Consider the following 27,115-nt stretch of genomic DNA (forward strand, 5'->3'; position numbering starts at 1 on the left):
GCTTAGAGCATGTGCACACTGTTACTTTATGGCAAGAATGGTTGTCATAATGTGAAGCTGGCTATCAAATTGGTCTACACCAAAGCACCATTTAAATATTCAACCACTGTTGTAAGGTAGAAAACGTCGAAGATCTGCCTCGAAATGGTTGTCTGTGGACAAAACCAGCAGCTGATGACCACTAATTACAAATTGTGACTCATAAGTACCTAGGAGAGTGCAACATAACCATGTGTTTCCTTTTTGGAGGCAACTAGGAGGGCTGTGCTGACCAACACAGTACATGTCCATTTCTACAAGATTAATTTGGCCGCCACTCATTCATTACAAATAACAGTACAAGCATGGTGGTCTGTGAACAAATTGGGCAAGGGAACATGTGGAATGGAATCGTGCTTGTGGCACTGAGTTCTACTCACTGATGGGTGCAGGGTTCGACGGCTGACAATCATTGTATTAGAGTCTGGGGCAGACAGGTACTGAGGCACATCTCAGGCAGGCAGTCCCACAGGTTCAGAAGAAATATGAGTCAGTCATGTTTGGGCAGGTATCATATATGGATGTCAGACATCCTAATTGCTGCTGAGGGCAACTGAGAGGAGTGGAGTATTGGGATAGGAGCTCTCAACCTATTCTCCAGCACAACAACATTTCACTGATGGGTTTGTCTTTCAAGATGATAATGCAAAAGCACATTGTGTCCATATGTCCTGGGCACCTTCTTCCAGGAGGCAGGAATTAACAAAATGGAATGGCTGGCAGTATCTGCACACATGAATCTCATTCAACATTCGTAAGTCTGGTGCTTGTCACAGAATCTCACTCAAAAACTAGGTAACTTCAAGAGAGGTGCCATCGAAGAATGGGACCGGCTTGAGCAGTAATGTCTCAATTACCGTGTGGACAATACGCCAAAAAGTATCCGAATATGTTACAATGCACGAAATGTAGAAACACACTACTGAATGTTACACAGCAGAATATTTTGAATTCACAGATGTGCACTTTCCAAGAGATTGCCTATATTTTGGTGATAATAATGAAGAAACTATACATTCAATATATATATGTATGATCAATTGCACATATAATTAAATGTACACAGGAAATAACAACTTGCCGATAAATGTGTGTCCTGTGGTTCCACCAAAGTGTCAGATCCTTAAATGAGTGGTACGGGATTCTCTGGTGCAAAATATGGTACATCATGTTTTCAAACGAGTAGCTCATCACAGAAACCTGACAAAATGCAGAAGAATATTTTTGGAATCAATAAATCAATGTGGAGAATAAGTAGATTACTCAAATGAGGTACAAATACAATGAAGGCATCAGGCACATTTAAAAACAACAGTAAAATGAGTTCCACATATACCACAAAAAAGTAAGAACTATTTAACAGTACACTTTTCCTGTCATTCAGATTTAAATTACTTATTGCTGTCATGTCACTCAGTGTTAAAATACTACTACTGTGAGTAGAAAGAAAGCACAAAAACATAACAGCTATAAAAGTCTATATTTAGATAATAGAATCCAAATCATAGAATAAAATATATATAATTAACTTTTTTCAGCATATGATCTATCTGAAGGTAAGAGCTTAAATTTTTGTACTTTTAATCAGGAATTTCTGAAGTCACCTCCAAGTAGTGGGATAAGCTAAAGACTCTCAGACAGCACATTTGCCACTATATCACAACTTTCACTAATGGCTGACAGTGAAGAAAAGCAGTAATATGTCAACAAAGTGAAAAATAAAACTTCCCAAATTATAATATACACTTCAAAAATGGTTTTCATATTATATCAAACACAGTCAACCAAAGTGGTTGCATAATACTATGTATTAAAAATTATAGATAAAATTTACAAGATTTAGTTCTGCTGTTAACATTAATGATAAACATAAATACTACAGAAACATTTTGTACGTGCAGCCTTCAAAAGTAGTCTTACCAAAAACATCTATTAAAATTCTAGAGAGTTTGAGGTAACAGTGTACCTTGGCCATGTGCAGAACAGTAAAAAATACAACCGGCTGGCAATTGTACCAAACATCTGAACAGTACAGCAGATAGATAGTAGAACAAAGATATTATGATCTCAAAATAACACGGAATAGGCAGCTATTGAGAAATCGGGAAGATGAAAAGCTGTATAGACAGGCAGATATAGGGGACCATTCTTCAAAGGAATCACAAACCTACATCTATTAACAGTGCCATCTTATAGTGTCTAAGAGACAGTTCTGCTACCACTATAATTTCCTTAACCCCCTTCCCAAATTTACTATTCGATTCACAAACCATGCATGGATGGGAAGACTGACTGTTGGTAGACCTCTGTATGAGCTGTAATTTGTTTTCTCATAGTAGTCATTTTGTGAGAAGTATGTGGGATGGAGTAACATATTGCCTGATTTTTCTTGGAAAAGGAGTAGAATTTTATCCTCTTTGTGATGCACAACACCTCTATTGTAGAATCTGTGACTGGAGTTTGATGAGCCTCTCACAGTTGTTAAGTGAACCCATGATGAAACGCTTAGCTCCTTTTTTTCTCTTTTCTTTTTCTTTTTCTTCTTCTTCTTCTTCCTCTTCCTCTCTATCTCCTCTATTAACCTTTGGGTCACACCAACATAAAAAAGTAATTTTAAAAGTTTTCACAATATTGACCTTTATCATCATAGTAAGTAACAAAAACAAGAAGAAATTGACAAAAAGTAAACAATCACTTGTTTTAAAATTGTGGTTTAACTTCAGAGCCCGTGGGACTTACAGTTTAGAACCACCAACCTTTTTTGTGACATATATTTGAAAGCAATACCGCATTTTTCTTAGACATTATCCCACATCTCGAACCTTCCATGAACTCATAATGGCTAAAACAAATTGATGATGATGAGGTCCCATACTCTAAGGAGAGTAGGGGACGATCGGGAGAACCACACCACTGTACTAGGCAAGGCCCTAGGGGAGGTAGTTTGCCATTGCCTTCCTCTGAATGTAATGGGGATGAATGATGATGATGAAGACAACACAACAACATCCAGTCATCACAAGGCAGAGAAAATCCTGACCCCGACAGGAATCGAATCCGGCACCCCAAGCGTGGGAAACAAGAATGCTACCGCAAGACTACAAGCTGATATTTATAAATAACAACTGTTCCAGTGGTTTCATTCTGGAACCACTCATAACAGCAGCAGCATAAACTCAAATTTATGTTACCATAACTTACGATATATCCACTTTCACTGTCAATGATCTCCTCAACATGATCACTATATTAAAAAAAAGAAAAAAAGTCACAATATACTACAGTCACGTAGTACAATCTCTCCACCGAATCTTGCTTTAAACACTGGAAGTGACTGGTACAATACATTACATTCATAGAAGTACCTCACTGTAGCACTAGATGTCTCTCACTTGCAATAGCATCAGTGGTTTCACATGAAAGGCACTGGTATTTAATAATAATAATAATAATAAAGAGAAATCACTTGTGTTCAAAGCATAATAGTATGTTGTAAGGGAACCAAATTACTGAAAAGTATCCAAGAATTGATCAAATAAGTATTTTGGAAGCCATTTCATATGTGGCTGAACTACATTTCCTTAAGATTCTTCCAATGAATCTCAGCCTGGCACCTGCCTTTCCTTCAACCAGTTTTATGGAGTTATTCCAGTTTAGGTTGATCCTAGATATTTTATAAATGCTACTGTTGCCAATAACTTATTGTTCATGGTGTAAATGAATAATTATGGCCATATCAACTTATTTATGTGCAGTATACTATATTTATTTATGTTCAGGGTCAACTGCCAGTCCCTGCAACAACTGTCGATCCTCTGCAGATCTTGTCTTCCTGCATTTTGTTGCAGTCTTATGGCACACAAATCTTTCCATGTGAAACAATATTGGCCATGAAAATCATCATGAAACTTTTGATATTATCTACTGGATCATTTACGATGGGGGAGGTTGTTCAATGGGGAGCAACTGCAAGAGATGATTCCAGGGGGGATACAGAGCAAAACAGGCCATACGGACATATGGCCACTAACTTGAAAATGGAGATAAAAGGTCTTTGACAGTGTCCAATGATTCAAAGCACATGTGAGAACACACCAGGCAACCCATAATGTTCTGTCTGCACTAGTGTTTTAGCTTCTCACTCAAGAGGGCAATAATGTTGTCCATGACGGCAGTCCACTCACACATTGGTAGGAGGGGCCATCCATTTCACTGCAATGCTGAGACACAATGACCCAGTATACTAACTAGGAACAGACCAACATGGTCTTTACATAAGAACAGTCAAATGACAATGGACGGGTGGCAGCACGACTGTACCAGGAACAGTATTCCTACCGACAGCAATTGCAACAATGTTTTGTTGTTTGTGTGATACAAACTTTTTTTGGGATGGCTAACTAAAAGAGGCAGGTACACCATGCACATATACAGGCCTTGGAGGAACTGGTGTTGAACACTGTAGAATAGAATATGAAACCAGTATCGGCATCAGGCAGGTGGCCCACCAGGAAGGGGTAAGCCAGATGACCATGTCGAACATTTACCATGACAGCTGTCACTATCTGTATCAGTTACGATGTGTGCAGGACTTATTACATATAGACTTGCCTCCTCGATTTTGTCACTGGTTTATCGCACAGGCCACCACGGTGCTAGGATTCCTGTAATTCTTCATACTCCCAGATGAGGCTACTTTTACAAGGGGCAGTATCATCAACCTTCATAACATCCAAGTGGGACAATGGAGAATCCCCATGGTATGGTGATGGCACACCATCAATGTGTGGGTGGTAATCATTGGTGATCATCTTGTGGGACCAGTCATCCTATCACAATGCCTCACAGGTGAGGCATATCTGCACTTTCTGCAGGTGACTCTGCCTCCTCTGCTGAAGATGTGCCTTTGGTGGTACAAAGGGTAATGTGGCTACTACAGGGTGGCCAGAAAGTCCTTTTACACATGCAATTATTTCATTGTAACTAACACAGTTATTTGTCCAAAATGTCCATATATGCAGCACCATTGTCCATTAGTTATTTGCTGGCCACTGGCCAGAATGCCACAGGCCTAAGTTCATTGTTATGTGGAATTACACTGAACTCTTTGGAATTCCAAGTTCTGCAGCAGGCTTTGTTCTCAGGCAAAAGGCTTTCACCTACCAACTATTCAAAGTCTGATGAGTTGGTTGCTCCTTACCAAATGTTTCACAAAACCTGTCCATCACCTGTGTCATATTTTCATTGTTGTGCTTTCATTCATGGAGCCACATGCTTGTCACTAACCACTTCTCCAAAATGAAGTCCACTGTATCTGGCATTGTTCTTCACCAGATACAGAGAGGTAAATGATGAACTGATCAATCCACAGATTTTATTCTCTTCCATGGGCAATAACATGGGAATCAAGTGGCAAACACATTGCAATTAACATGAGGAACACTTCACTGATCAAGATGGGAGATTCAAATTTGAAACATCTTCTACCATCTTACAATATTACGTGCGTTTAGCTCACTGGACCTCAATTATTTAAATTTCTACCTGTGGGGCACCTGGAACAAATTGCATATGTGGCACCCATCCCGGACATGCAGACATCTGAAAATCCATTCATGCTGGCTGTGACGCCATTTGGTTGCAGGATGCCACATTTGAATGTGTGCATCAGTCACTGCTGCATCGTGCAAGCACATGCTTAGAGGCTCATGGGGGCCACTTCAAACACATGTACTAATTGTGATGTCATCATAGCATGTCATACAGTGCATTGTACTGTACAGAAATGATGAATTAATAAATACCTTATAGCACAGACACCATGCATTTCCAGCCGTATGTCCAAATGATCTTTTTTGCTCCTTATCCTCTGAGCGATCATTTTCTGACGTTTTCTCCCCTTTGGCAAAATCACCTTGTATATAATTTGAAGAATAATGGCCTTACAACAGTCATCTGAGGTATTCCAGAAGACAGTTTTACATCTGATGATTTTTTTACTAGTAAGCACTCTCTGTTAATTTCTATGTGTTAGGAAGTCCTGAAGCCAATCACAAAGCTGATTTGGTATTTAGTAAGCCTGTTTTATGTCCACTAAGCAAGTATGAGAAACTGTCCACTGGTGCTCTGGATCTCATGGTCAGACAGAGTGAGCTGAATTTTGCAAGATCTCAGTAGAACCAATTTGATTATCATAAAGGAGATTTTTCTTTTCCAAAAAAGTCATAATAATATGTGAGAAATGTGTTGCATAACACTACAACATAACTGATACCACAATTATGTATTTCCATCCAATGATCCTTCTTGAAAATAGTAAAGGTGACTTAAGATGAACTGCTGTTAAAAGAGGAGCAATGATACAGATTGTAAAGGTATCTCTTGAGGCCCAGACAACTTTCCTATTTTGAATAATTTTAGTTGATTTACTATTCCCCAATTTTGATGCTCTTGCAGTGGTTGAAAGGAGGAAATGTATTACAATCTTCACCCATGAAACAATTACAGAAGATTGAGTTGAGTATTTTGGCAGTTTGTCAGTCTTCTTTGGGGTGACAGTCTGGTCACTGAGAAAATGAACAGGTGATCTTGAATTGTTCACTGACTTTACATAAGACCAATACTAGACAGCATGTTTCAACAGATCAGTCAGCAAAACTTTATTTTCAAATCCACTGATTGCTTCTCGTATTACCCTCTTTGAGTTCAATTTGGTGTTGCTCAACTTCTGTTTGTCAATAAACTTTGAATTTCCTTAAATCAGTGATGAAGTTCTCTCTGCTTTTGTAGCAACTTTCTAACATGGCTATTGATCCACAGTGGGTCTTTTTCATACCTCACAACTTTGCTCATCTCATACACATCTGAACCATATTGTACATTATCCATTTGTGCTAAACATCATCATCATCTCCAGAGATAAGTTTTTGAAGTTGACTGCTCAGATAATCTGCTATCTGTTTGCTGCTAAACTTGATAAACAAAAATATTTTCTAATCTTTCTTAACATTCCTTTTAACACCTGTAATCAATGATGCTGTATCCTTTTTATTATTAAGTCCCTCCTCTACATTAACGGATTTAAAAAGTTCATATATATTAGTTACCTGGTGACCTGAGCTGATTTATTTAACTAAATGAGTCATTTATTTACCTAACTACTCATAATTCTGAGACTACACATTCAGAATAATACAACATAAATCAGTTTGAGACATCAGCTTTAATCTCATGAATTTCATATTCCATATCTGACAAACTGAAGTCTTCTCCTATTACAAGAACATGATTGAGGAATTTAACCATGATATTCCACAAAGTATTCTCTGAAGTGCTGTCACTACAGTGCCTGAGGCAAGTGGTTTATAAAAGCATCCAATTAGCACATTTGACCCACCTTTGATGCTTACCTTCACCCTGATTAATTTATATTAGTAGTTGTAGTATTGGTAACCTCATTACAGGTGCTGAGTCACCAATGGCTAAAATACACCAGTGTCTAATCTTTTCTTGCAAGTATACATTATAATATATATACATTAAGCCAGCACTGTTGACATTGTACCTATCTTTGCAATATACACTCCTGGAAATTGAAATAAGAACACCGTGAATTCATTGTCCCAGGAAGGGGAAACTTTATTGACACATTCCTGGGGTCAGATACATCACATGATCACACTGACAGAACCACAGGCACATAGACACAGGCAACAGAGCATGCACAATGTCGGCACTAGTACAGTGTATATCCACCTTTCGCAGCAATGCAGGCTGCTATTCTCCCATGGAGATGGTCGTAGAGATGCTGGATGTAGTCCTGTGGAACGGCTTGCCATGCCATTTCCACCTGGCGCCTCAGTTGGACCAGCGTTCGTGCTGGACGTGCAGACCGCGTGAGACGACGCTTCATCCAGTCCCAAACATACTCAATGGGGGACAGATCCGGAGATCTTGCTGGCCAGGGTAGTTGACTTACACCTTCTAGAGCACGTTGGGTGGCACAGGATACATGCGGACGTGCATTGTCCTGTTGGAACAGCAAGTTCCCTTGCCGGTCTAGGAATGGTAGAACGATGGGTTCGATGACGGTTTGGATGTACCGTGCACTATTCAGTGTCCCCTCGACGATCACCAGTGGTGTACGGCCAGTGTAGGAGATCGCTCCCCACACCATGATGCCGGGTGTTGGCCCTGTGTGCCTCAGTCGTATGCAGTCCTGATTGTGGCGCTCACCTGCACGGCGCCAAACACGCATACGACCATCATTGGCACCAAGGCAGAAGCGACTCTCATCGCTGAAGACGACACGTCTCCATTCGTCCCTCCATTCACGCCTGTCGCGACACCACTGGAGGCGGGCTGCACGATGTTGGGGCGTGAGCGGAAGACGGCCTAACGGTGTGCGGGACCGTAGCCCAGCTTCATGGAGACGGTTGCGAATGGTCCTCGCCGATACCCCAGGAGCAACAGTGTCCCTAATTTGCTGGGAAGTGGTGGTGCGGTCCCCTACGGGACTGCGTAGGATCCTATGGTCTTGGCGTGCATCCGTGCGTCGCTGCGGTCCGGTCCCAGGTCGACGGGCACGTGCACCTTCCGCCGACCACTGGCGACAACATCGATGTACTGTGGAGACCTCACGCCCCACGTGTTGAGCAATTCGGCGGTACGTCCACCCGGCCTCCCGCATGCCCACTATACGCCCTTGCTCAAAGTCCGTCAACTGCACATACGGTTCACGTCCACCCTGTCGCGGCATGCTACCAGTGTTAAAGACTGCGATGGAGCTCCGTATGCCACGGCAAACAGGCTGACACTGACAGCGGCGGTGCACAAATGCTGCGCAGCTAGCGCCATTCGACGGCCAACACCGCGGTTCCTGGTGTGTCCGCTGTGCCGTGCGTGTGATCATTGCTTGTACAGCCCTCTCGCAGTGTCCGGAGCAAGTATGGTGGGTCTGACACACCAGTGTCAATGTGTTCTTTTTTCCATTTCCAGGAGTGTACATTCCTCTTGGAATTTATGATATCACTGCTATCCACTTTAGGTTTCAGGAAACTTTCCGGTCATGGTACTACTAGCACATAATTAACTTCAGTAAGAGACATTAATTCTTGCAACTTACAATGGATGCTCCTGCTGTTAAGTCATAGCAAATATACATTTTCTTTTTCTGATTTGTAAAGATAAATGCTGTCCTCTGTGATGAACATGCCTGACATGTTCCTTTCCGCAACTAAGGTATCATCAAAACAAAGGTGGATTTCCTCTAAGAAGGAAAGAAAGAAATCAATCTAATGAGCAAATCACATGTACTCTGCCACCTGAAGAGCTGCTTCCTTAATGTGGAGTACACTGACCTATTGGGTGAGACTTCCTATTTTCCACGTGACTGTTGAGATCAAAATAATCTGCATCTGATATTCGCACAGAACCATCTGAGCATTTGGTTTAAGACTTTCATTTGGTTTCAAACCAGAGGACTGTGATCAGTTTTGAGTATAATGCCACAAATAGTGAACCACGCCACCACCATGCATGTGAGACTAACTGTTAAGGCAAGCACCATTTGTGCAAACATGAACTATGACTTGCACCCAGTGCATTCAGTAGTTTGCATTAGAGGCTCTTCTACATCTCAGATGAGACCTCCTGGGTCAGGGGATGGAGGTGGGGGGTGGAGCGGTGGGGAAGGGGGGGGAGACGCGATGCACCACACATTCAAATTGGATGTAAATTGGTAGATGTGATGTAAATGTACAGACAAACAAATGATTACAATTTCAGAAAAAAATAGGTCGATTTATTCAAGAGAAAGAACTTCACAAATTGAGCATGTCAATAATATGTTGGTCCACCTCTGGCCCTTATGCAAGCAGTTGTCAACTTGGAATTGATTAATAGAGTTGTTGGATGTCCTCCTGAGGGATGTCATGCTAAATTCTGTCCAACTGACATGTTAGATCGGCAAAATCCTGAGCTGGCTGAAGGGCCCTGCCCATAATGCTCCAAATGTTCTCAACTGGGGAGAAATCTGGTGACCTTTCTGGCCAAGGTAGGGTTTGGAAAGCATAAAGACAAACATCAGAAAGTCTTGCTGTGTGCAGGCAAACTGGTCAGATCATGCGCACCACGAGGCACAACAACATCAGGGTATCACACGTGAGGAATATGAAGCAGCAGCTGATAAACAAAAAAAGGAAAACCAAGACATTATATGTAACACTTTCCTACCATATAGTAAGGTAACCAATTAACCAGTAATCAAGCAGTGACAGTACTGCCCTGGCGCACACTGAGTACTACTGCAACGCAACAGCACTGCCCAGTCACTGTGGGAGTATTGGTTATTCTTCGTGTTTTACTCATCCTAAACTCTTGGCTAAAATGGATATCACACTACATTAATTCAAGACCACTTAAGTGAATGGCCATGTAAAATCCCATTTTAAAGATAATTTTGTTTGCAATGGGAAACAATGACACTTTCTGCTGACACTGTGTGTCACCTGAAAGAGATGATGAGCAGTATGTGTCTGGGCTGACTCCAGCCACACATTACAAAAATGAAATTGCAAATATTTGATGAAACACAAGAGAAAATGCGCTACCAACTCTTAGGAGGGGCACTCGTATATATCTCTAGGACGAGTAAAAATTCCTTACAAATGTCCCTGCATGACTCTTTATTGGTAATCTCTTTCATTATCTCCATTGCTCATTTTCTACTTTAAATTGTTATTTTGCAAAACTTGCATTTCTGTAGAACATCATAACATATGGATAACAGGCTATGATAGGCAGCACACACATAAAGGGAATTTTTAGCATTAAACAGCCAAGTTCACAATTATGAAATAAAAAGTACAAATGGTTTTCATGGAGACACTTGTTGATGTGAGCTCAGCAAAGAGCAACAATAATTGTGTCAGTGTTCAGTAGAGCATAAGTTCTTTAATTTTTTTGTACACAATTAATGTGTCTTTTCTGCGTACTATACAGTGTGTTTATTTTACCTTGGAACAACTAAATATCTCCAAAAATATGCATCACATGAAAAAATATTCCATACGAAAAGTTAATATTTGTAAAGGGGATATCTGTTTGTGCTAAAACTGCCCCCCCCCCCCCCCCTCCCCCCAACATGCCCAGCCCAACTTTTCATTTTCAAAGGGAACTCACCATTGTTAATGTAGATTTGGATTCTATACCAAAAATACCTGAGGTTTAACCAAAACATATAGCCATTCATGGTGGATGGCGCTGTGATTGACAAAATTCGATTTTTCCAGTTACTGCAATTAAGAACCGATGCATTTGATTCTACATTACATTTTTTTTGTTCTAAACAGCTGATGATTTGTTAATTAAGTTTTGCAAATTTTATTGTACAAATAAACTTTTATAGTTAGACATTTAAACTTTGGCAAATACACTACTTTTAACACAATTTAGTTTCCAGTTCCATTCAGATTTGATTTCAATGAGTACCCAGGCCACTGGGATGCTCGATTTTGGGGCGTCCCTTCAAATGCTACCATCAGGGTTTCTGATCTCTGTGTGTTCTTCTACCCAATCACCATAATACCTGCACTGGCAACTACCAACGGAATGCAGACCACAACCACTGTAAGGAAAACACTGACATATGCACCTGCCATAGATAAACATATACTGAGTGAACTCTTACATCCATTCCCCATTGCTCAGTGTTGCAGCATGCGGTGGATACCAACATGACGTTAGAGACTCTGTAAGCATGAACACCAAACAACTTCCCACCACTCCCCTCTGAAGCCTTTACTGGCACATTAGAAATAACAGAGGTTTTATCTGTAGAAGAGAAAATCAAAATAATTTTAATTTATGGTGAGGCTGCAAGAAATTTGGATGTCGCTGTTACTCTTTATGCTGAACATTTTGCTGATAGGTCAAAATATTGTATAACTATTTATTGCGTTGCAAAACAATTTGCTACCTACAGAAGTTTGAAGTCTAATAAAAGAACTTGTGGAGCAACTGTTATGGGCAATAGCAATGATGAAATTGCAGTACTAGCTGCAGTGGCTTATACTCTACATGTGAGTACCTGAGAAATATCTCACCATTCAGGGCTTGCTCACACAAGCGTTTGGGCGATCCTAAAACACAAATGCCCTCACTATCGTATCTCCATAAGTCAAGAACTTCATGGGAATGATTTTTAGAATCGAATGGGGGTGTTGTAATTGGGCGCTCAGGCAACTACAATGAGATCCACAAATCTTTTGTTGAGTGATGTTCACAGACGAGTCAACTTTTACAAACCATGGCAAAGTTAATCATCATTACATGCATTAAGGGAGTGTGGAAATCCCGACCTGGATCCATGAAGTTGATCATTAGTGTCTTTGGTCTGTTAAAGTTTGGTGCGGTACCATAGGTGACAAAAGAATCAGCCCCTTATTATTGGAAGGCACATCGAATGGAGAAAGATGTTATAAGTTATTGCAAGAAGAGATACCAATTCTGTTGGAAGATGCCTCCATGTAGTGCGACAAAGCATGTTGTTTCAATATGATGGTTGTCTGATACATAACTCTGCAATAGCTGAAGCTGCATTAAATCACAATTTCAATAGTTGCTTGATTGGAAGAAGCGCTCCATTAAAGTAACCTGCCACATCACCTGACCTTACATCTACATCTACAGCTATATGGATGCTCTGCAACTCACGTTTATGTGCCTGGCAGAGGGTTCACTGAACCACTTTCACAATTCTCTATCATTTCAATCTCGTACAGTGCACGGAAAGAACGCACACCTATATCTTTCCGTACGAGCTCTGATTTCCCTCATTTTATCGTAGTGATCGTTTCTTGCTATGTAGGTCAGTTTCAACAAAATATTTTCACATTTGGAGGAGAAAGTTGGTGATTGGTATTTCATGAGAAGATTCCGTCGCAACAAAAAACGTATTTCCTTTAATGATGTCCGGCCCAAATTTTGTATCATTTCTGTGACACTCTCCCCCATATTTTGTCATAATACAAAATGTGCTGCCCTTCTTTGAACTTTTTTGATTCACTCTGTCAGTCCTATCTGGTAAGGATCACACACCGCACAGCAGTATTCTAAAAAGAGGACGGACAAGCATAGTGTAGGTAGTCTCCTTAGTAGATCTGTTACATTTTCTAAGTGTCCTGCCAATAAAACGCAGTCTTTGGTTAGCCTTCCCCACAACATTTTCTGTGTGTTCCTTCCAGTTTAAGTTGTTCTTAATTGTAGTACCTAGGTATTTAGTTGAATTTACAGCTTTTGGATTAGAATGATTTATCATGTAACTGAAGTTTAACAAATTCCTTTTAGCACTCATGTGGATGACTTGACAATTTTCATTATTTGGCCGAGCGGTTCTAGGCGTTACAGTCTGGAACCGCGCGACCGCTACGGTCACAGGTTCGAATCCTGCCTTGGGCATGGATGTGTGTGATGTCCTTAGGTTAGTTAGGTTTAAGCAGTTCTAAGTTCTAGGGGACTGATGACCTCAGAAGTTAAGTCCCATAGTACTCAGAGCCATTTGAACCATTTTTGTTATTTAGGGTCAACTGCCAATTTTTGCACTATTCAGATATCTTTTCTAAATCATTTTGCAATTTCTTCTGATCTTCTGATGACTTTATTAGTCGATAAATGACAGCGTCATCTGCAAACAACCTAAATGGTTGCTCAGATTGTTTCCCAAATCGTTTATATAGATAAGGAACAGCAAAGGGCCTATAACACTACCTTGTGGAATGCCAGAAATCACTTCTGTTTTACTAGTTGACTTTCCATCAATTACTAAGAACTGTGACCTTTCTGACAGGAAATCAACAATAGTCACATAACTGAGATGATATTCCATAAGCACGCAATTTCACTACAAGCTACTTGTGTGGTACAGTATCAAAAGCCTTCTGGAAATCCAGAAATACAGAATCGATCTGAAATCCCTTGTCAATAGCACTCAACACATCATGTGAATAAAAGAGCTAGCTGAGTTTCACATGAACGATGTTTTCTAAACCCCTGTTGACTGTGTGTCAATAGACCGTTTTCTTCGAGGCAACTCATAGTGTTTGAACACGATATATGTTCCAAAATCCTGCTGCATATTGACATTAATGATATGGACCTGTAATTTAATGTATTACTCCTACTACCTTTCTTGAATACTGGTGTGATCTGTCAACTTTCCAGTCTTTGGGTACGGATCTTTTGTCGAGCGAACGGTTGTATGTGAGTGTTAAGTATGGAGCTAATGCATCAGCATACTCCAAAAGGAACCTAATCGGTATACAGTCTGGACCAGAAGACTTGCTTTTATTAAGTGATTTAAGTTGCTTCACTACTCCGAGGATATTTATGTCTACGTTACTCATGTTGGCAGCTTACGTCTCCAGAATTTTTCTTGTGAGGTTATGTTAAGGACAAAATATATTATGCAGAAATATTAACTATCTGAAAGGGTGAGAGGCAAGGGAATCACAAAATCCAAGCATCACGATGGGAATAGAAAACTATTACAACCATGTTGTCATTCCTCGATCACACTAAAACTACTTTATTAACAAGACACTTAAATGTCTAACCATAATACAGGGCTATTACAAATGATTGAAGCGATTTCATAAATTCACTGTAGCTCCATTCATTGACATATGGTCACGACACACTACAGATACGTAGAAAAACTCATAAAGTTTTGTTCAGCTGAAGCCGCACTTCAGGTTTCTGCCGCCAAAGCGCTCGAGAGCGCAGTGAGACAAAATGGCGACAGGAGCCGAGAAAGCGTATGTCGTGCTTGAAATGCACTCACATCTGTCAGTCATAACAGTGCAACGACACTTCAGGACGAAGTCTAACAAAGATCCACCAACTGCTAACTCCATTCGGTGATGGTATGCGCAGTTTAAAGCTTCTGGATGCCTCTGTAAGGGGAAATCAACGGGTTGGCCTGCAGTGAGCGAAGAAACGGTTCAACGCGTGCGGGCAAGTTTCACGCGTAGCCTGCAGAAGTCGACGAATAAAGCAAGCAGAGAGCTAAACGTACCACAGCCGACGGTTTGGAAAACCTTACGGGAAAGGCTAAAGCAGAAGCCTTACCGTTTACAATTGCTACAAGCCTTGACACCCGATGACAAAGACAAACGCTTTGAATTTTCGGCGCGGTTGCAACAGCTCATGGAAGAGGATGCGTTCAGTGCGAAACTTGTTTTCAGTGATGAAGCAACATTTTTTCTTAATGGTGAAGTGAACAGACACAATGTGCGAATCTGGGCGGTAGAGAATCCTCACGCATTCGTGCAGCAAATTCGCAATTCACCTAAAGTTAACGTGTTTTGTGCAATCTCACAGTTTAAAGTTTACGGCCCCTTTTTCTTCTGCGAAAAAAACATTACAGGACACGTGTATCTGGACATGCTGGAAAATTGGCTCATGCCACAACTGGAGACCGACAGCGCCGACTTCATCTTTCAACAGGATGGTGCTCCACCGCACTTCCATCATGATGTTCGGCATTTCTTAAACAGGAGATTGGAAAACCGATGGATCGGTCGTGGTGGAAATCATGATCAGCAATTCATGTCATGGCCTCCACGCTCTCCCGACTTAACCCCATGCGATTTCTTTCTGTGGGGTTATGTGAAAGAAACGTGCCAGAACTGCGAGCTCGCATCAACGATGGTTTCGAACTCATTGATGGGGAGCGCCGAGTGTGGGAGGAACTTGATTATCGATTTGATGTCTGCCGAATCACTAAAGGGGCACATATCGAACATTTGTGAATGCCTAAAAAAACTTTTTGAGTTTTTGTATGTGTGTGCAAAGCATTGTGAAAATATCTCAAATAATAAAGTTATTGTAGAGCTGTGAAATCACTTCAATCATTTGTAATAACCCTGTAGTTTTACTGCAAAATCTAATTTGCAAAACTAAATTTAATTTTTAACATAAAATCAACTTTTTAGAACAAAGAAGTTTACATTTTTATCGCAAATGTAATGTAGAATCAAATACATCGGTTCTTAATTGCAATAATTGGAAAAACTGAATTTTGTCAATTACAGTGCCACCTACCATGAATGGATAAATGTTTTGGGTAAACCCTAGCTAGGTATATTTTTTGCATAGAATCTGAATCTGCAATAAAAATGAGGGTTCCCATTTGAAAATAAAAAGTTGATCTCCTTGGGGGAGAGGGGCTTAGGTGTGGCCAGTTTTAGCACAAACATATGGCCCCTTTGAAAATATTAGCTTTTCATCTGGGATTTTTTTATGTGATGTGTATTTTTGGAGTTATTTAGTTGTTTCAAGTTAAAACAAACATCCTGTACATATCTTTCCATGCAATCCATATCACTGTCTAAAGGGTCACAGGATGAACAAATATTATTATTTATAGTGAAGTTATACAGTCCACACTGAAATCACAAATGACACTAATGTAATATGACTTATTCATGCTCTCTTTTAAAGAGAGTTACAAGGTATTACATACCTCGTGCCTAAATAGTCTCCATATATTCAAGACAATACGACCAACGATCTTTATCTCAGCTGAAAATTCAACCATGTCCCCATCTGTGTCATTGTCCCTCAGTTTACTCTCCTTGACTGCAGTTGGTACACGTGAGATTTCTGGGCATAAGTTCATCTCGAGTGTAAATGCTCGTTTGAACACGTAACCCCAAGACAACATTTCTACCTGAAAAATAATGGGAAGCTTTCAAAGAAGTATTTATTTCTTTTTTCAACATAAAATTAGTTGAAAATATCATGATTCACTGACCACAGTAAAGAAAAATGAGTAACTTGTGTGTGAAATAAAAGGTGGCCCTTAAAAGCAGGCATGTTCATTATAAAAGAGCATATAAAGTTTTACTTGGAGTAGTAGTGCTGCTTCGTGATATTATGTAACATTATACACTAAAAGGACATTTTCACATTTTTGTACAGTTTCTAAAGATAGCTACTGTGGTACTGTAAATAATTAAACTTGTGTTATACTGTATATGAACTAAATAGACAAGAAATTTATGGAATATTGCAATGAGTACCTATCAAGAGGTCAAAATGGGGTATTTTAGTTCTATTGTTACATGATCATATCTGCCACTGCTACATTTATTGGTGTGTGTGTGTGTGTGTGTGTGTGTGTGTGTGTGTGTGTGTGTGTAGCTTGCATCAGTGCGAGTTGAAAATACAACAGTAGTAACAAATATGTCAGGATAGGCATATACTATACATCATTAGGGTGGACTGCAAAATATTTATTTCTTTATGTTGTAGGAAAGTTCTTGCAGAATATAAATACTTTTCGGTTAATGAAGACCACTCAGCAATAAACAGAAGCATTGAATTGTCAATAGGCACACACAAAAGAAAGAAACTTGCAAGTTTTTGGAGTTATCCTTTGCAACTCATCATAGAATAACTCGGAAAGCTAGTAAGTTTTTTTCTTTTGTGTGTGTCTGTCAACAACTCAATGATCAGTGGCCTCTTTTAATCCAAAAGTATTAATTTATTTACATTTTCTTTGCCTTGAGTCATCACAATGATGACTTTTGCAAATTTCAGAAATAATAGTATGACAATAATTATACTTACAAATTATATTATATACAGCAACTGTTGCATCTTACATCTGTTTTATACATTTATTATGTTACTGTTTTATGTTACAGTCGGTGTCTTAAAATTCACTGAATGAATATAAACATTTTTCTATCAGAAAAAATTTTAATTTTGTGTTAAAACTAGTCTCTGTACATGTCCTTCGAGAGTTTAGTAGTTTGTTAAACCAAATCAAACCAATGATGTATGGGCTTATATCTGTCATTTTTCAAGCTGTTCTTATCGAGAAATAATAGTATTTTGTCCTGTTATTGTGATCACGTACATCACTGCACTTAATAACTTCCACAGGTTGACTCATAAAAATGCAATTAATTTAAATATGTATAAAGAATATATTGCAAAGTATTTGTGGTTCACGAACACGTCATGGCATGAATCTCTGTGATCTATCAAATGTATAGGCCTTCATGCTTATTTCTGTAACAGCAGTATTCTTTTTAAGTGGGCATCAGCTCCACAGCCCCATAGTTTGTTCCCATAATTAAGTAAGGGATAAATCAGTCCATAATATACGATTTTCAATGTTTGGCTAGGAAGTATCTTTGAGAGCTAAGCTGATGTAAGAAACTGCCGAGTTTTCCACAAAAACAGTTTACAAGGTTTGTCCACTGAAATTTTCGTCAACATACACCACCAGAAATGTAAGTGTCACTGTTTACATTTTATTCATCTGAGAGACCAATATGCCAGTACCTTTAATCATGTGAATAATATAGGTGATATATCCATGGGTGTGGTACTATCATTTGTATCTTAATGCAATTTTTGGCAGCTACAGGAATGTTGTATTCTGTGCACAGGAAAGTGGATCAGGTTATTCAAAATGAATGGTAATGAATGTTGCTGTCAGGAATTTGTTTAGATCACAAATTTGCCCATCCACATGGTGGAGGTGGCACACATGGACTGTTGCAATATGCTAGGAGTTCAAGTTTCTCCATGCAACACACAGGTCACAACTCATATCAAGCACTTTTCATTTGATCTTTTCACAGAAATATTTTGTCAGAAAGACTTTTGCAGACAGTGCTGAAATTCAAGAGGTATTGATGAAGTGGCTGACAGAACTGGCAGAACACTTCTACAGTAATGGTATATATTTGAACAGTCCATACCCTGGCCCATAAAATGTACATGTACACGCCAAGTTAATTATAAAATAATAATTATGAAGGTCTGAATTTTTACATTCCAGCCAGTCCTCAGACTTAGAAGTTTAGTGCTCTAACAAGGATAAGCAAGGTAACTACAACATTGTCAGAAGTATGAACATATCACTTTACTTTATTCTGAGAGCAGTTTCGATAGCATTATTGTCACCTGGTGAGTCTGACAACGCATCATCTTGGTTTAGTGAGTGTACAAAGATGTATAAATTGACAATACCCGCGTCAAAAGTTTGGTAGAAAAACCTTATGTAATTGAGTTTATTGTTATTATCTGCCATGAATAATTAAGTATTAAGTAATTGTATAATTGTATACATATATCAGTATCTACAAAAAGAAGCATAAAGTTTAATAATTTACCTGTATTAGAAACGTTACAGATATGTATAAATTCACGTACATTACATTTACGTCTATCACTGGCAGAGATTAAGGCATTAAAAAAGGAAACAAAAGAAGATATGATTTTTAAAAAATCACACAGACAGACATTTGCCTAAAGTGAAGAAACGGACTGTTAATAAATTTTCACTACCTTTTGATTAGTTTCTGCTGGTGATAAATTGTACAAAGCAAAGAATTTTTTTTTTTTAAAGTACAGTATTACAGTGTATTCATTTGAGTGAAAAATTACACAATCTGATTGTTTTAAGAAATTTCATAAACAAATAGATTTTTTGAAATGTCTTTCATACCTGACTTACGCTATTAAACAATATGTACCAACATAAAAAAATAATTGATATAAATACCATATTTGTGCAAGGCCCTCATATGTAAACAGTGTTTGTACAGAAACAATTAAAATGTGAATATAAATTATTATTTTCTGTAATTTTAAGCTTTATATGCATCAAAACTATCTAATCAAAGCAATTCTTTACAGTAACAGAGTAATGGAAAGTCTTTCATCTACATCTACATCTACATGATTACTCTGCAATTCACATTTAAGTGCTTGGCAGAGGGTTCATCGAACCCTCTGCAATTCACATTTAAATGCTTGGCAGAGGGTTCATCGAACCACAATCATACTATCTCCCTACCATTCCACTCCTGAACAGCGCGCGGAAAAAACGAACACCTAAGCCTTTCTGTTCGAGCTCTGATTTCTCTTATTTTATTTTGATGATCATTCCTACCTATGTAGGTTGGGCTCAACAAAATATTTTCGCATTCGGAAGAGAAAGTTGGTGACTGAAATTTCGTAAACAGATCTCGCCGTGACGAAAAACGTCTTTGCTTTAATGACTTCCATCCCAACTCACGTATCATATCTGCCACACTCTCTCCCCTATTACGTGATAATACAAAACGAGCTGCCCTTTTTTGCACCCTTTCGATGTCCTCCGTCAATCCCACCTGGTAAGGATCCCACACCGCGCAGCAATATTCTAACAGAGGACGAACGAGTGTAGTGTAAGCTGTCTCTTTAGTGGACATGTTGCATCTTCTAAGTGTACTGCCAATGAAATGCAACCTTTGGCTCACCTGCCCCACAATATTATCTATGTGGTCTTTCCAACTGAAGTTGTTTGTAATTTTAACACCCAGGTACTTAGTCGAATTGACAGCCTTGAGAATTGTACTATTTATCGAGTAATCGAATTCCAACGGATTTATTTTGGAACTCATGTGGATAACCTCACACTTTTTTTTTTTTATTTAGCGTCAACTGCCACCTGCCACACCATACAGCAATCTTTTCTAAATCGCTTTGCAACTGATACTGGTCTCTGGATGACCTTACTAGATGGTAAATTACAGCATCATCTGCGAACAACCTAAGAGAACTGCTCAGATTGTCACCCAGGTCATTTATATAGATCAGGAACAGCAGAGGTCCCAGGACGGTTCCCTGTGGAACACCTGACATCACTTCAGTTTTACTTGATGATTGATGAAATGTATCTAACAACTCACTGAATAGTTGAAGTGCAGAGTTGTCGATAGGCTCTTAAATAAGACTGAAATATTGCTAGTTTTTGAATGAACCCTTCTTCAGAACTATAGACTGGATGCACGCACTTGTGCACACACACACACACACACACACACACACACACACACACACACACACACACACACAGGGAGTAATGTTCATTGTACATTGTCATGGAGACATGGATTGACAGGGAAACAGAGGAAGATGGAGACTGTGGAGAGAAGGGTGTAAGTGCACCTTGTCTCCTTTTACCTCTCACCCACTCCATGAAACAACCCCTCACCCCAGCAGAGCTCTTGTGATGGCAATGTTTAAGTTGTACATCTGTATGTTTACTGTACAGCTCTGAAGAAAAATTCATATGAAAGCTTGCAATGTTCTCAGTCTTGTTTATGTGGCTATCAAGAACTCAGCACCTCAACTATTTGGTGAGTTGTTACCTTTACTCCTTAAATTATTTATGATCCTCCTGAAGAAAAAATAATGATTGGGCATACCAAATGCATTCAATATTTATTCTTGTATACCATGAATTTCCTTAAATGTTAGGCAACTGGCAACTGATTCCCACTGACTAGATAAGCTGGTGCCAAAATATCCCAATTATGAAAATAAATAGAAGATCATACAAATAAATGTTCTGAAATTATTTGCCTTTACATTTATAATCACTTCTAAACTATTATTTGTCCCAAAATAATTTAAATCACAACAAATACTTCTGTTGAAGCAGAGTAACAAGTAAACAGCTAACTTTCAATATATTTTATAATCAAAGAGATGCACTATGTTTTTACCTCATATCCTGCCAAAATGTCTGGATCCCATGTTTTCACCAAGGTTATAAGTTCCTGCAGAAGGATTTTCTCATTTGGCACAATGCAGGCACTGCAATTAACAGCTGTTGATTTGAAAAGATGACTTCTGAATGTTTCACTCTCTGAATCCACAGGAAATTTATTCACAGCAATAATCCCTGTACAAAAAGATCAGCTGCTAAGATAAATAATGTTATAACTGTCACTTATAATAAATTAAATGATTTCAGAAACTATAAAACTATTACACTTATACAACAAGAGTTAGATTCAACATGAAATTTAAGCTGTACAGTAGAATTATGTCATGACTGGGATACTATAAAACGTGATAGTGTTTTACAATTGAAGCCGGTCATTGTTTATTTCGCAGCGTGATATTTCAACCGAACATTGTCAACCAAAAAATTCTCTTTTTTAGGTATGTTGTTATACTTTCATAGAGTGGAGACATGGAGAAAATAAATTCACATAGTTTTCATGCATCTTAATTTATAGTAATACACAGTTCTCTTTGAATACAGAAACATTTTGTTGCTTTTCATTCCTTCCTATTCTCTATTCATCAGTTTGAAAGACATTCTGGTATCAACTGATGGTAGTGTGGTGCTGCACTTTGGTGAAAGCACTGGGTGACTCTGATGGATGGCCGTCACATGCCCATGTTCTTCGATAGTAAAACACATGGCGGAGTCCTCTGGGTAAGTGTGCTGGCTGTTTCTGCATTAACACACAGTGCAGGGTTTTCTTACTTGTGCTATGTTTTGTGACCTATCACTAAGACAACTGTTAGTACTTTTACAACTGTTAGTACTTCTACTAGAAGCTATATCTACATGATGTCACAGTTTTACTTATGTCACTGTTGCCCCTTTGTGTGTTGGTGGTGTGGAGTCTGCATGTGATGACATCCCGTCACCTACTGACTGTAGGGATGACAGATGCACATTGTGGAACTAACAAGTCAATGTCAAAAACACATTTTGTCACTGATGCACTTTCAAAAGTCTGCACTATGTGAAGAACCTTGCTTAGACTAGGTTCAAACTCTGTAAAGAGTGCTAGCCCAAACTTCATACCTGCGAGCTGGATGCAGCATCACACCTCAAATTAATGATTTGGCATAAGACTTATTGCAGTGTCAGCAAAGAAAATTGCACTGTTGACCAAGACCTTGTGGATCGGGCAACCAGGATTTATGTGACAGGCTTGCTTTCTTCTGGCACTGGCTGAAACTTGGTACAGTAGTCACTACATGTGCCTGCATTTAAAACGAGTGGACAACAAATTGCACAACATGCCAAACAAGAAGATGTTAGGTTGTATAAGTTGTCAATATTTGAAAACCAGTTCATAAACTTAAACACTGGAACACAATAATGAAGCATTCTGAACATGAGTATAAGAAATATTACTAGCCTTGCAAAACAGCAGACACTACTGGCGGTATGTATTCCAAGCTTCCTTGAAATCGTCAAACAGTGGAATGTAGCTGCTGACAACACATTGCTGATGTTAATGGTGAAACATTATTCTGCTTTATTATTAATTTCAGCAGGTTGCTCTGTTGTTTCTGTAGTAATTTGAGCTCTCTCTGAATTTGCTGTTGCTTTTGAGGATGTGTACTCTACAATTGTATCCCACCTGAGCAACAATAATATGCTTAGTGGACGACAATTTACAATTCAGAAGAATTGCTCAACTGAGAATGCCACTTACACAACCACTCACCAAATTTTACAAGCACTTGACTGTGTGAATCCCAATATTGCCCTGGATAAACTGAAGTTTTATGGAATTACATACAACCAACGGATAATGTCATTTCTGACCAAAAGATTGCAAAAAGTTACAGATAATAATTTAAACAATCTAAGCAAGGAGGATACCAGCTGCATCACCTATACCGCTCCCAAGAGGAAGACTGGAGACAGACATGCATGGAGAACTGCTGGTAACCAACCTGATGGCTGAAGACCTAAGAAGAAGAGGTAGAGGATATTCTTCTGACTGGAAAGAAATCACACGTGGGGGTCCACAATGCTCAATCTTAGGTCCAATATTGTTTCTTATATATGTAAATGACCTTCCACCTAATATACAAGCAGAATTAGTCTTTTTAGGGATCTACATCTACATTTATACTCCACACGCCACCCAACAGTGTGTGGCGGAGGGCACTTTACGTGCCACTGTCATTACCTCCCTTTCCTGTTCTAGTCGCGTATGGTTCACGGGAAGAACGACTGCCAGAAAGACTCTGTGCGCGCTCGAATCTCTCTAATTTTACATTCGTGATCTCCTCGGTAGGTATAAGTAGGGGGAAGCAATATATTCTATACCTCATCCAGAAACGCACCCTCTCAAAACCTGGACAGCAAGCTACACCACGATGCAGAGTGCCCCCCTTCAAAGTCTGCCACTTTAGTTTGCTAAACATCTCCGTAACGTTATCACGCTTACCAAATAACCCTGTGACGAAACTCGCTCTTCTTTGGATCTTCTCTATCTCCTCTGTCAACCCGACCTGGTACGGATCCCACACTGATGAGCAATACTCAAGTATAGGCCGAACGAGTGTTTTGTAAGCCACCTCCTTTTCTTGATGGACTACATTTTCTAAGGACTCTCCCAATGAATCTCAACCTGGCACCCGCCTTAACAACACTTAATTTTATATGATCATTCCACTTCAAATCGTTCCGTACGCATACTCCCAGATATTTTACAGAAGTAACTGCTACCGGTGTTTGTTCCGTTACCATATAATCATACAATACAGGATCCTCCTTTCTATGTATTCGCAATACATTACATTTGTCTAGGTTAAGGGTCAGTTGCCACTCCCTGTACCAAGTGCCTATCTGCTGCAGATCTTCCTGCATTTCACTGCAATTTTCTAATGCTGTAACTTCTCTGTATACTACAGCATCATCCGTGAAAAGCCGCATGGAACTTCCAACACTATCTACTAGGTCATTTATATTTAAATTGTGAAAAGCAATGGTCCCATAACACTCCCCTGTGGCACGCCAGAGGTTACTTTAACGTCTGTAGACATCTCTCCATTGAGAACAACATGCTGTGTTCTGTTTGCTAAAAACTCTTCAATCCAGCCACACAGCTGGTCTGATATTCCCTAGGCTCTTACTTTGTTTATCAGGTGACAGTGCAGAACTGTATCGAACGCCTTCCGGAAGTCAAGAAAAATGGCATCTACCTGGAAGCCTGTATCTAATATTTTCTGGGTCTCATGTACAAATAAAGCGAGTTGGCTCTCAGACGATCGCTGTTTCCGGAATCCATGTTGATTCCTACAGAGTAGATTCTGGGTTTCCAGAAATGACATGATACGTGAGCAAAAAACATGTTCTAAAATTCTACAACAGATCGATGTCAGAGATATACGCTTATAGTTTTGCGCATCTGCTCAACAACCCTTCTTGAAAACTGGGACTACGTGTGCTCTTTTCCAATCATTTGGAACCTTCTGTTCCTCTAGAGACTTGCAGTACACGGCTGTTAGAAGGAGAGGCAAGTTCTTTCGCGTCTCTGTGTAGAATCGAATTGCTATCCCGTCAGGTGCAGTGGAATTTCCTCTGTTGAGTGACTTCAGTTGCTTTTCTATTCCTTGGACACTTATTTCGATGTCAGCCATTTTTTCGTTCATGTGAGAATTTAGAGAACTGAAGTCCGGTCTTCTTCTGTGAAACAGCTTTGGAAAAAGGTGTTTAGTATTTTAGCTTTACACGTGTCATCCTCTGTTTCAATGCCATCATCATCCCTGAGTGTCTGGATATGCTGTTTCGATCCACTTACTGATTTAACATAAGACCAGAACTTCCTAGGATTTTCTGTCTAGTCAGTACATAGAATTTTACTTTCGAATTCACTGAACGCTTCATGCATAGCCCTCCTTACGCTAACTTTGACATAATTTAGCTTCTGTTTGTCTGAGAGGTTTTGGCTGCGTTTAAACTTGCAGTGAAGCTCTCTTTGCTTTTGCAGTAGTTTCCTAACTTTGTTGTTGAACCATGGTGGGTTTTTCCCATCCCTCACAGTTTTACTCGGCACATACCTATCTACAACGCATTTTACGATTGCCTTGAACTTTTTCCATAAACACTCAACGTTGTCAGTGTCGGAACAGAAATTTTCATTTTGATCTGTTAGGTAGTGTGAAATCTGCCTCCTATTGCTCTTGCTAAACAGATAAACCTTCCTCCCTTTTTTTATATTCCTATCTACTTCCATATTTAGGGATGCTGCAATGGCCTTATGATCGCTGATTCCCTGTTCTATGCTTACAGAGTCGAAAAGTTCGGATCTGTTTGATATCAGTAGGTCTAAGATGTTATCTCCACGTGTCAGTTCTCTGTTTAATTGCTTGAGGTAATTTTCGGATAGCGCACTCAGTATAATGTCACTCGATGCTCTGTCCCTACCACCCGTCCTAAACATCTGAGTGTCCCAGTTTATATCTGGTAAATTGAAATCTCCACCTAAGACTATAACATGCTGAGGAAATTTATGTGAAATGTATTCCAGATTTTCTCTCAGTTGTTCTGCCACTAATGCTGCTGAGTCGGGAGGTCAGTAAAAGGAGCAAATTATTAACCTATCTCAGTTGTTGAGTATAACCTCCACCTACAATAATTCACAGGAACGATCCACTTCTATTTCACTACAGGATAAACTACTACTAACAGCGACAAACATGCCACCACCAGTTGCATGCAATCTATCCTTTCTAAACACCGTCTGTGCCTTTGTAAAAATTTTGGCAGAATTTATCTCTGGCTTCAGCCAGCTTTCCATACCTATAATGATTTCAGCTTTGGTGCTTTCTATCAGCACTTGAAGTTCCAGTACTTTACTAGCACAGCTTTGACAGTTTACAATTACAATACCGATTGCTGCTTGGTCCCCGCATGTCCTGACTTTGCCTCGCACCCTTTGAGGCTGTTGCCCTTTCTGTACTTGCCTGACGCCATCTAACCTAAAAAAACTGCCTCTATCCTGCAGAACCCGAAACCCCACCACCCTATGGCACAAGTCGAGGAATCTGCAGCTCACACAGTCACAGAACCATCTCAGCCTCTGATTCAGACCCTCCACTCGGCTCTGTACCAAAGGTCCGCAGTCAGTCCTGTCGACGATGCTGCAGATGGTGAGCTCTGCTTTCATCCCGCTAGCAAGACTGGCAGTCTTCACCAAATCAGATAGCCGCCAGAAGTCAGAGAGGATTTCCTCCGATCCATAGCGACACACATCATTGGTGCCGACATGAGCGACCACCACCTGCAGATGGGTGCACCCTGTACCCTTCATGGTATCTGGAAGGACCCTTTCCACATCTGGAATGACTCTCCCCCCCCCCCCCCCCCCCCCCACAGTATGCTCATGGAGTGCACATTGGTTTTCTTCCTCTGCCTTGCAGCCATATCCCCAAGGGGCCCCATTAAGCACCTGACGTTGGATCT

At 39.7% G+C, this 27,115-nt stretch overlaps 1 protein-coding gene across 1 annotated transcript in view; it reads right to left on the reverse strand.

Annotated features, from left to right (window-relative positions):
- The window catches only part of LOC124722902 (DNA polymerase zeta catalytic subunit), a 218,040-nt gene that overhangs the window by 63,058 nt on the left and 127,867 nt on the right, over nucleotides 1-27,115 (reverse strand). Inside the window, exons 16-18 of the mRNA XM_047248042.1 lie at nucleotides 21,612-21,790; nucleotides 16,562-16,768; nucleotides 1,121-1,239 (exon numbers count right to left, since the gene is read on the reverse strand). Of these exons, the coding sequence (XP_047103998.1) occupies nucleotides 1,121-1,239; nucleotides 16,562-16,768; nucleotides 21,612-21,790 (505 nt within the window). The remainder of the gene's footprint in view (nucleotides 1-1,120; nucleotides 1,240-16,561; nucleotides 16,769-21,611; nucleotides 21,791-27,115) is intronic.

Source organism: Schistocerca piceifrons, chromosome X (assembly GCF_021461385.2).
Source record: "Schistocerca piceifrons isolate TAMUIC-IGC-003096 chromosome X, iqSchPice1.1, whole genome shotgun sequence".
NCBI lineage: Eukaryota > Metazoa > Arthropoda > Insecta > Orthoptera > Acrididae > Schistocerca > Schistocerca piceifrons.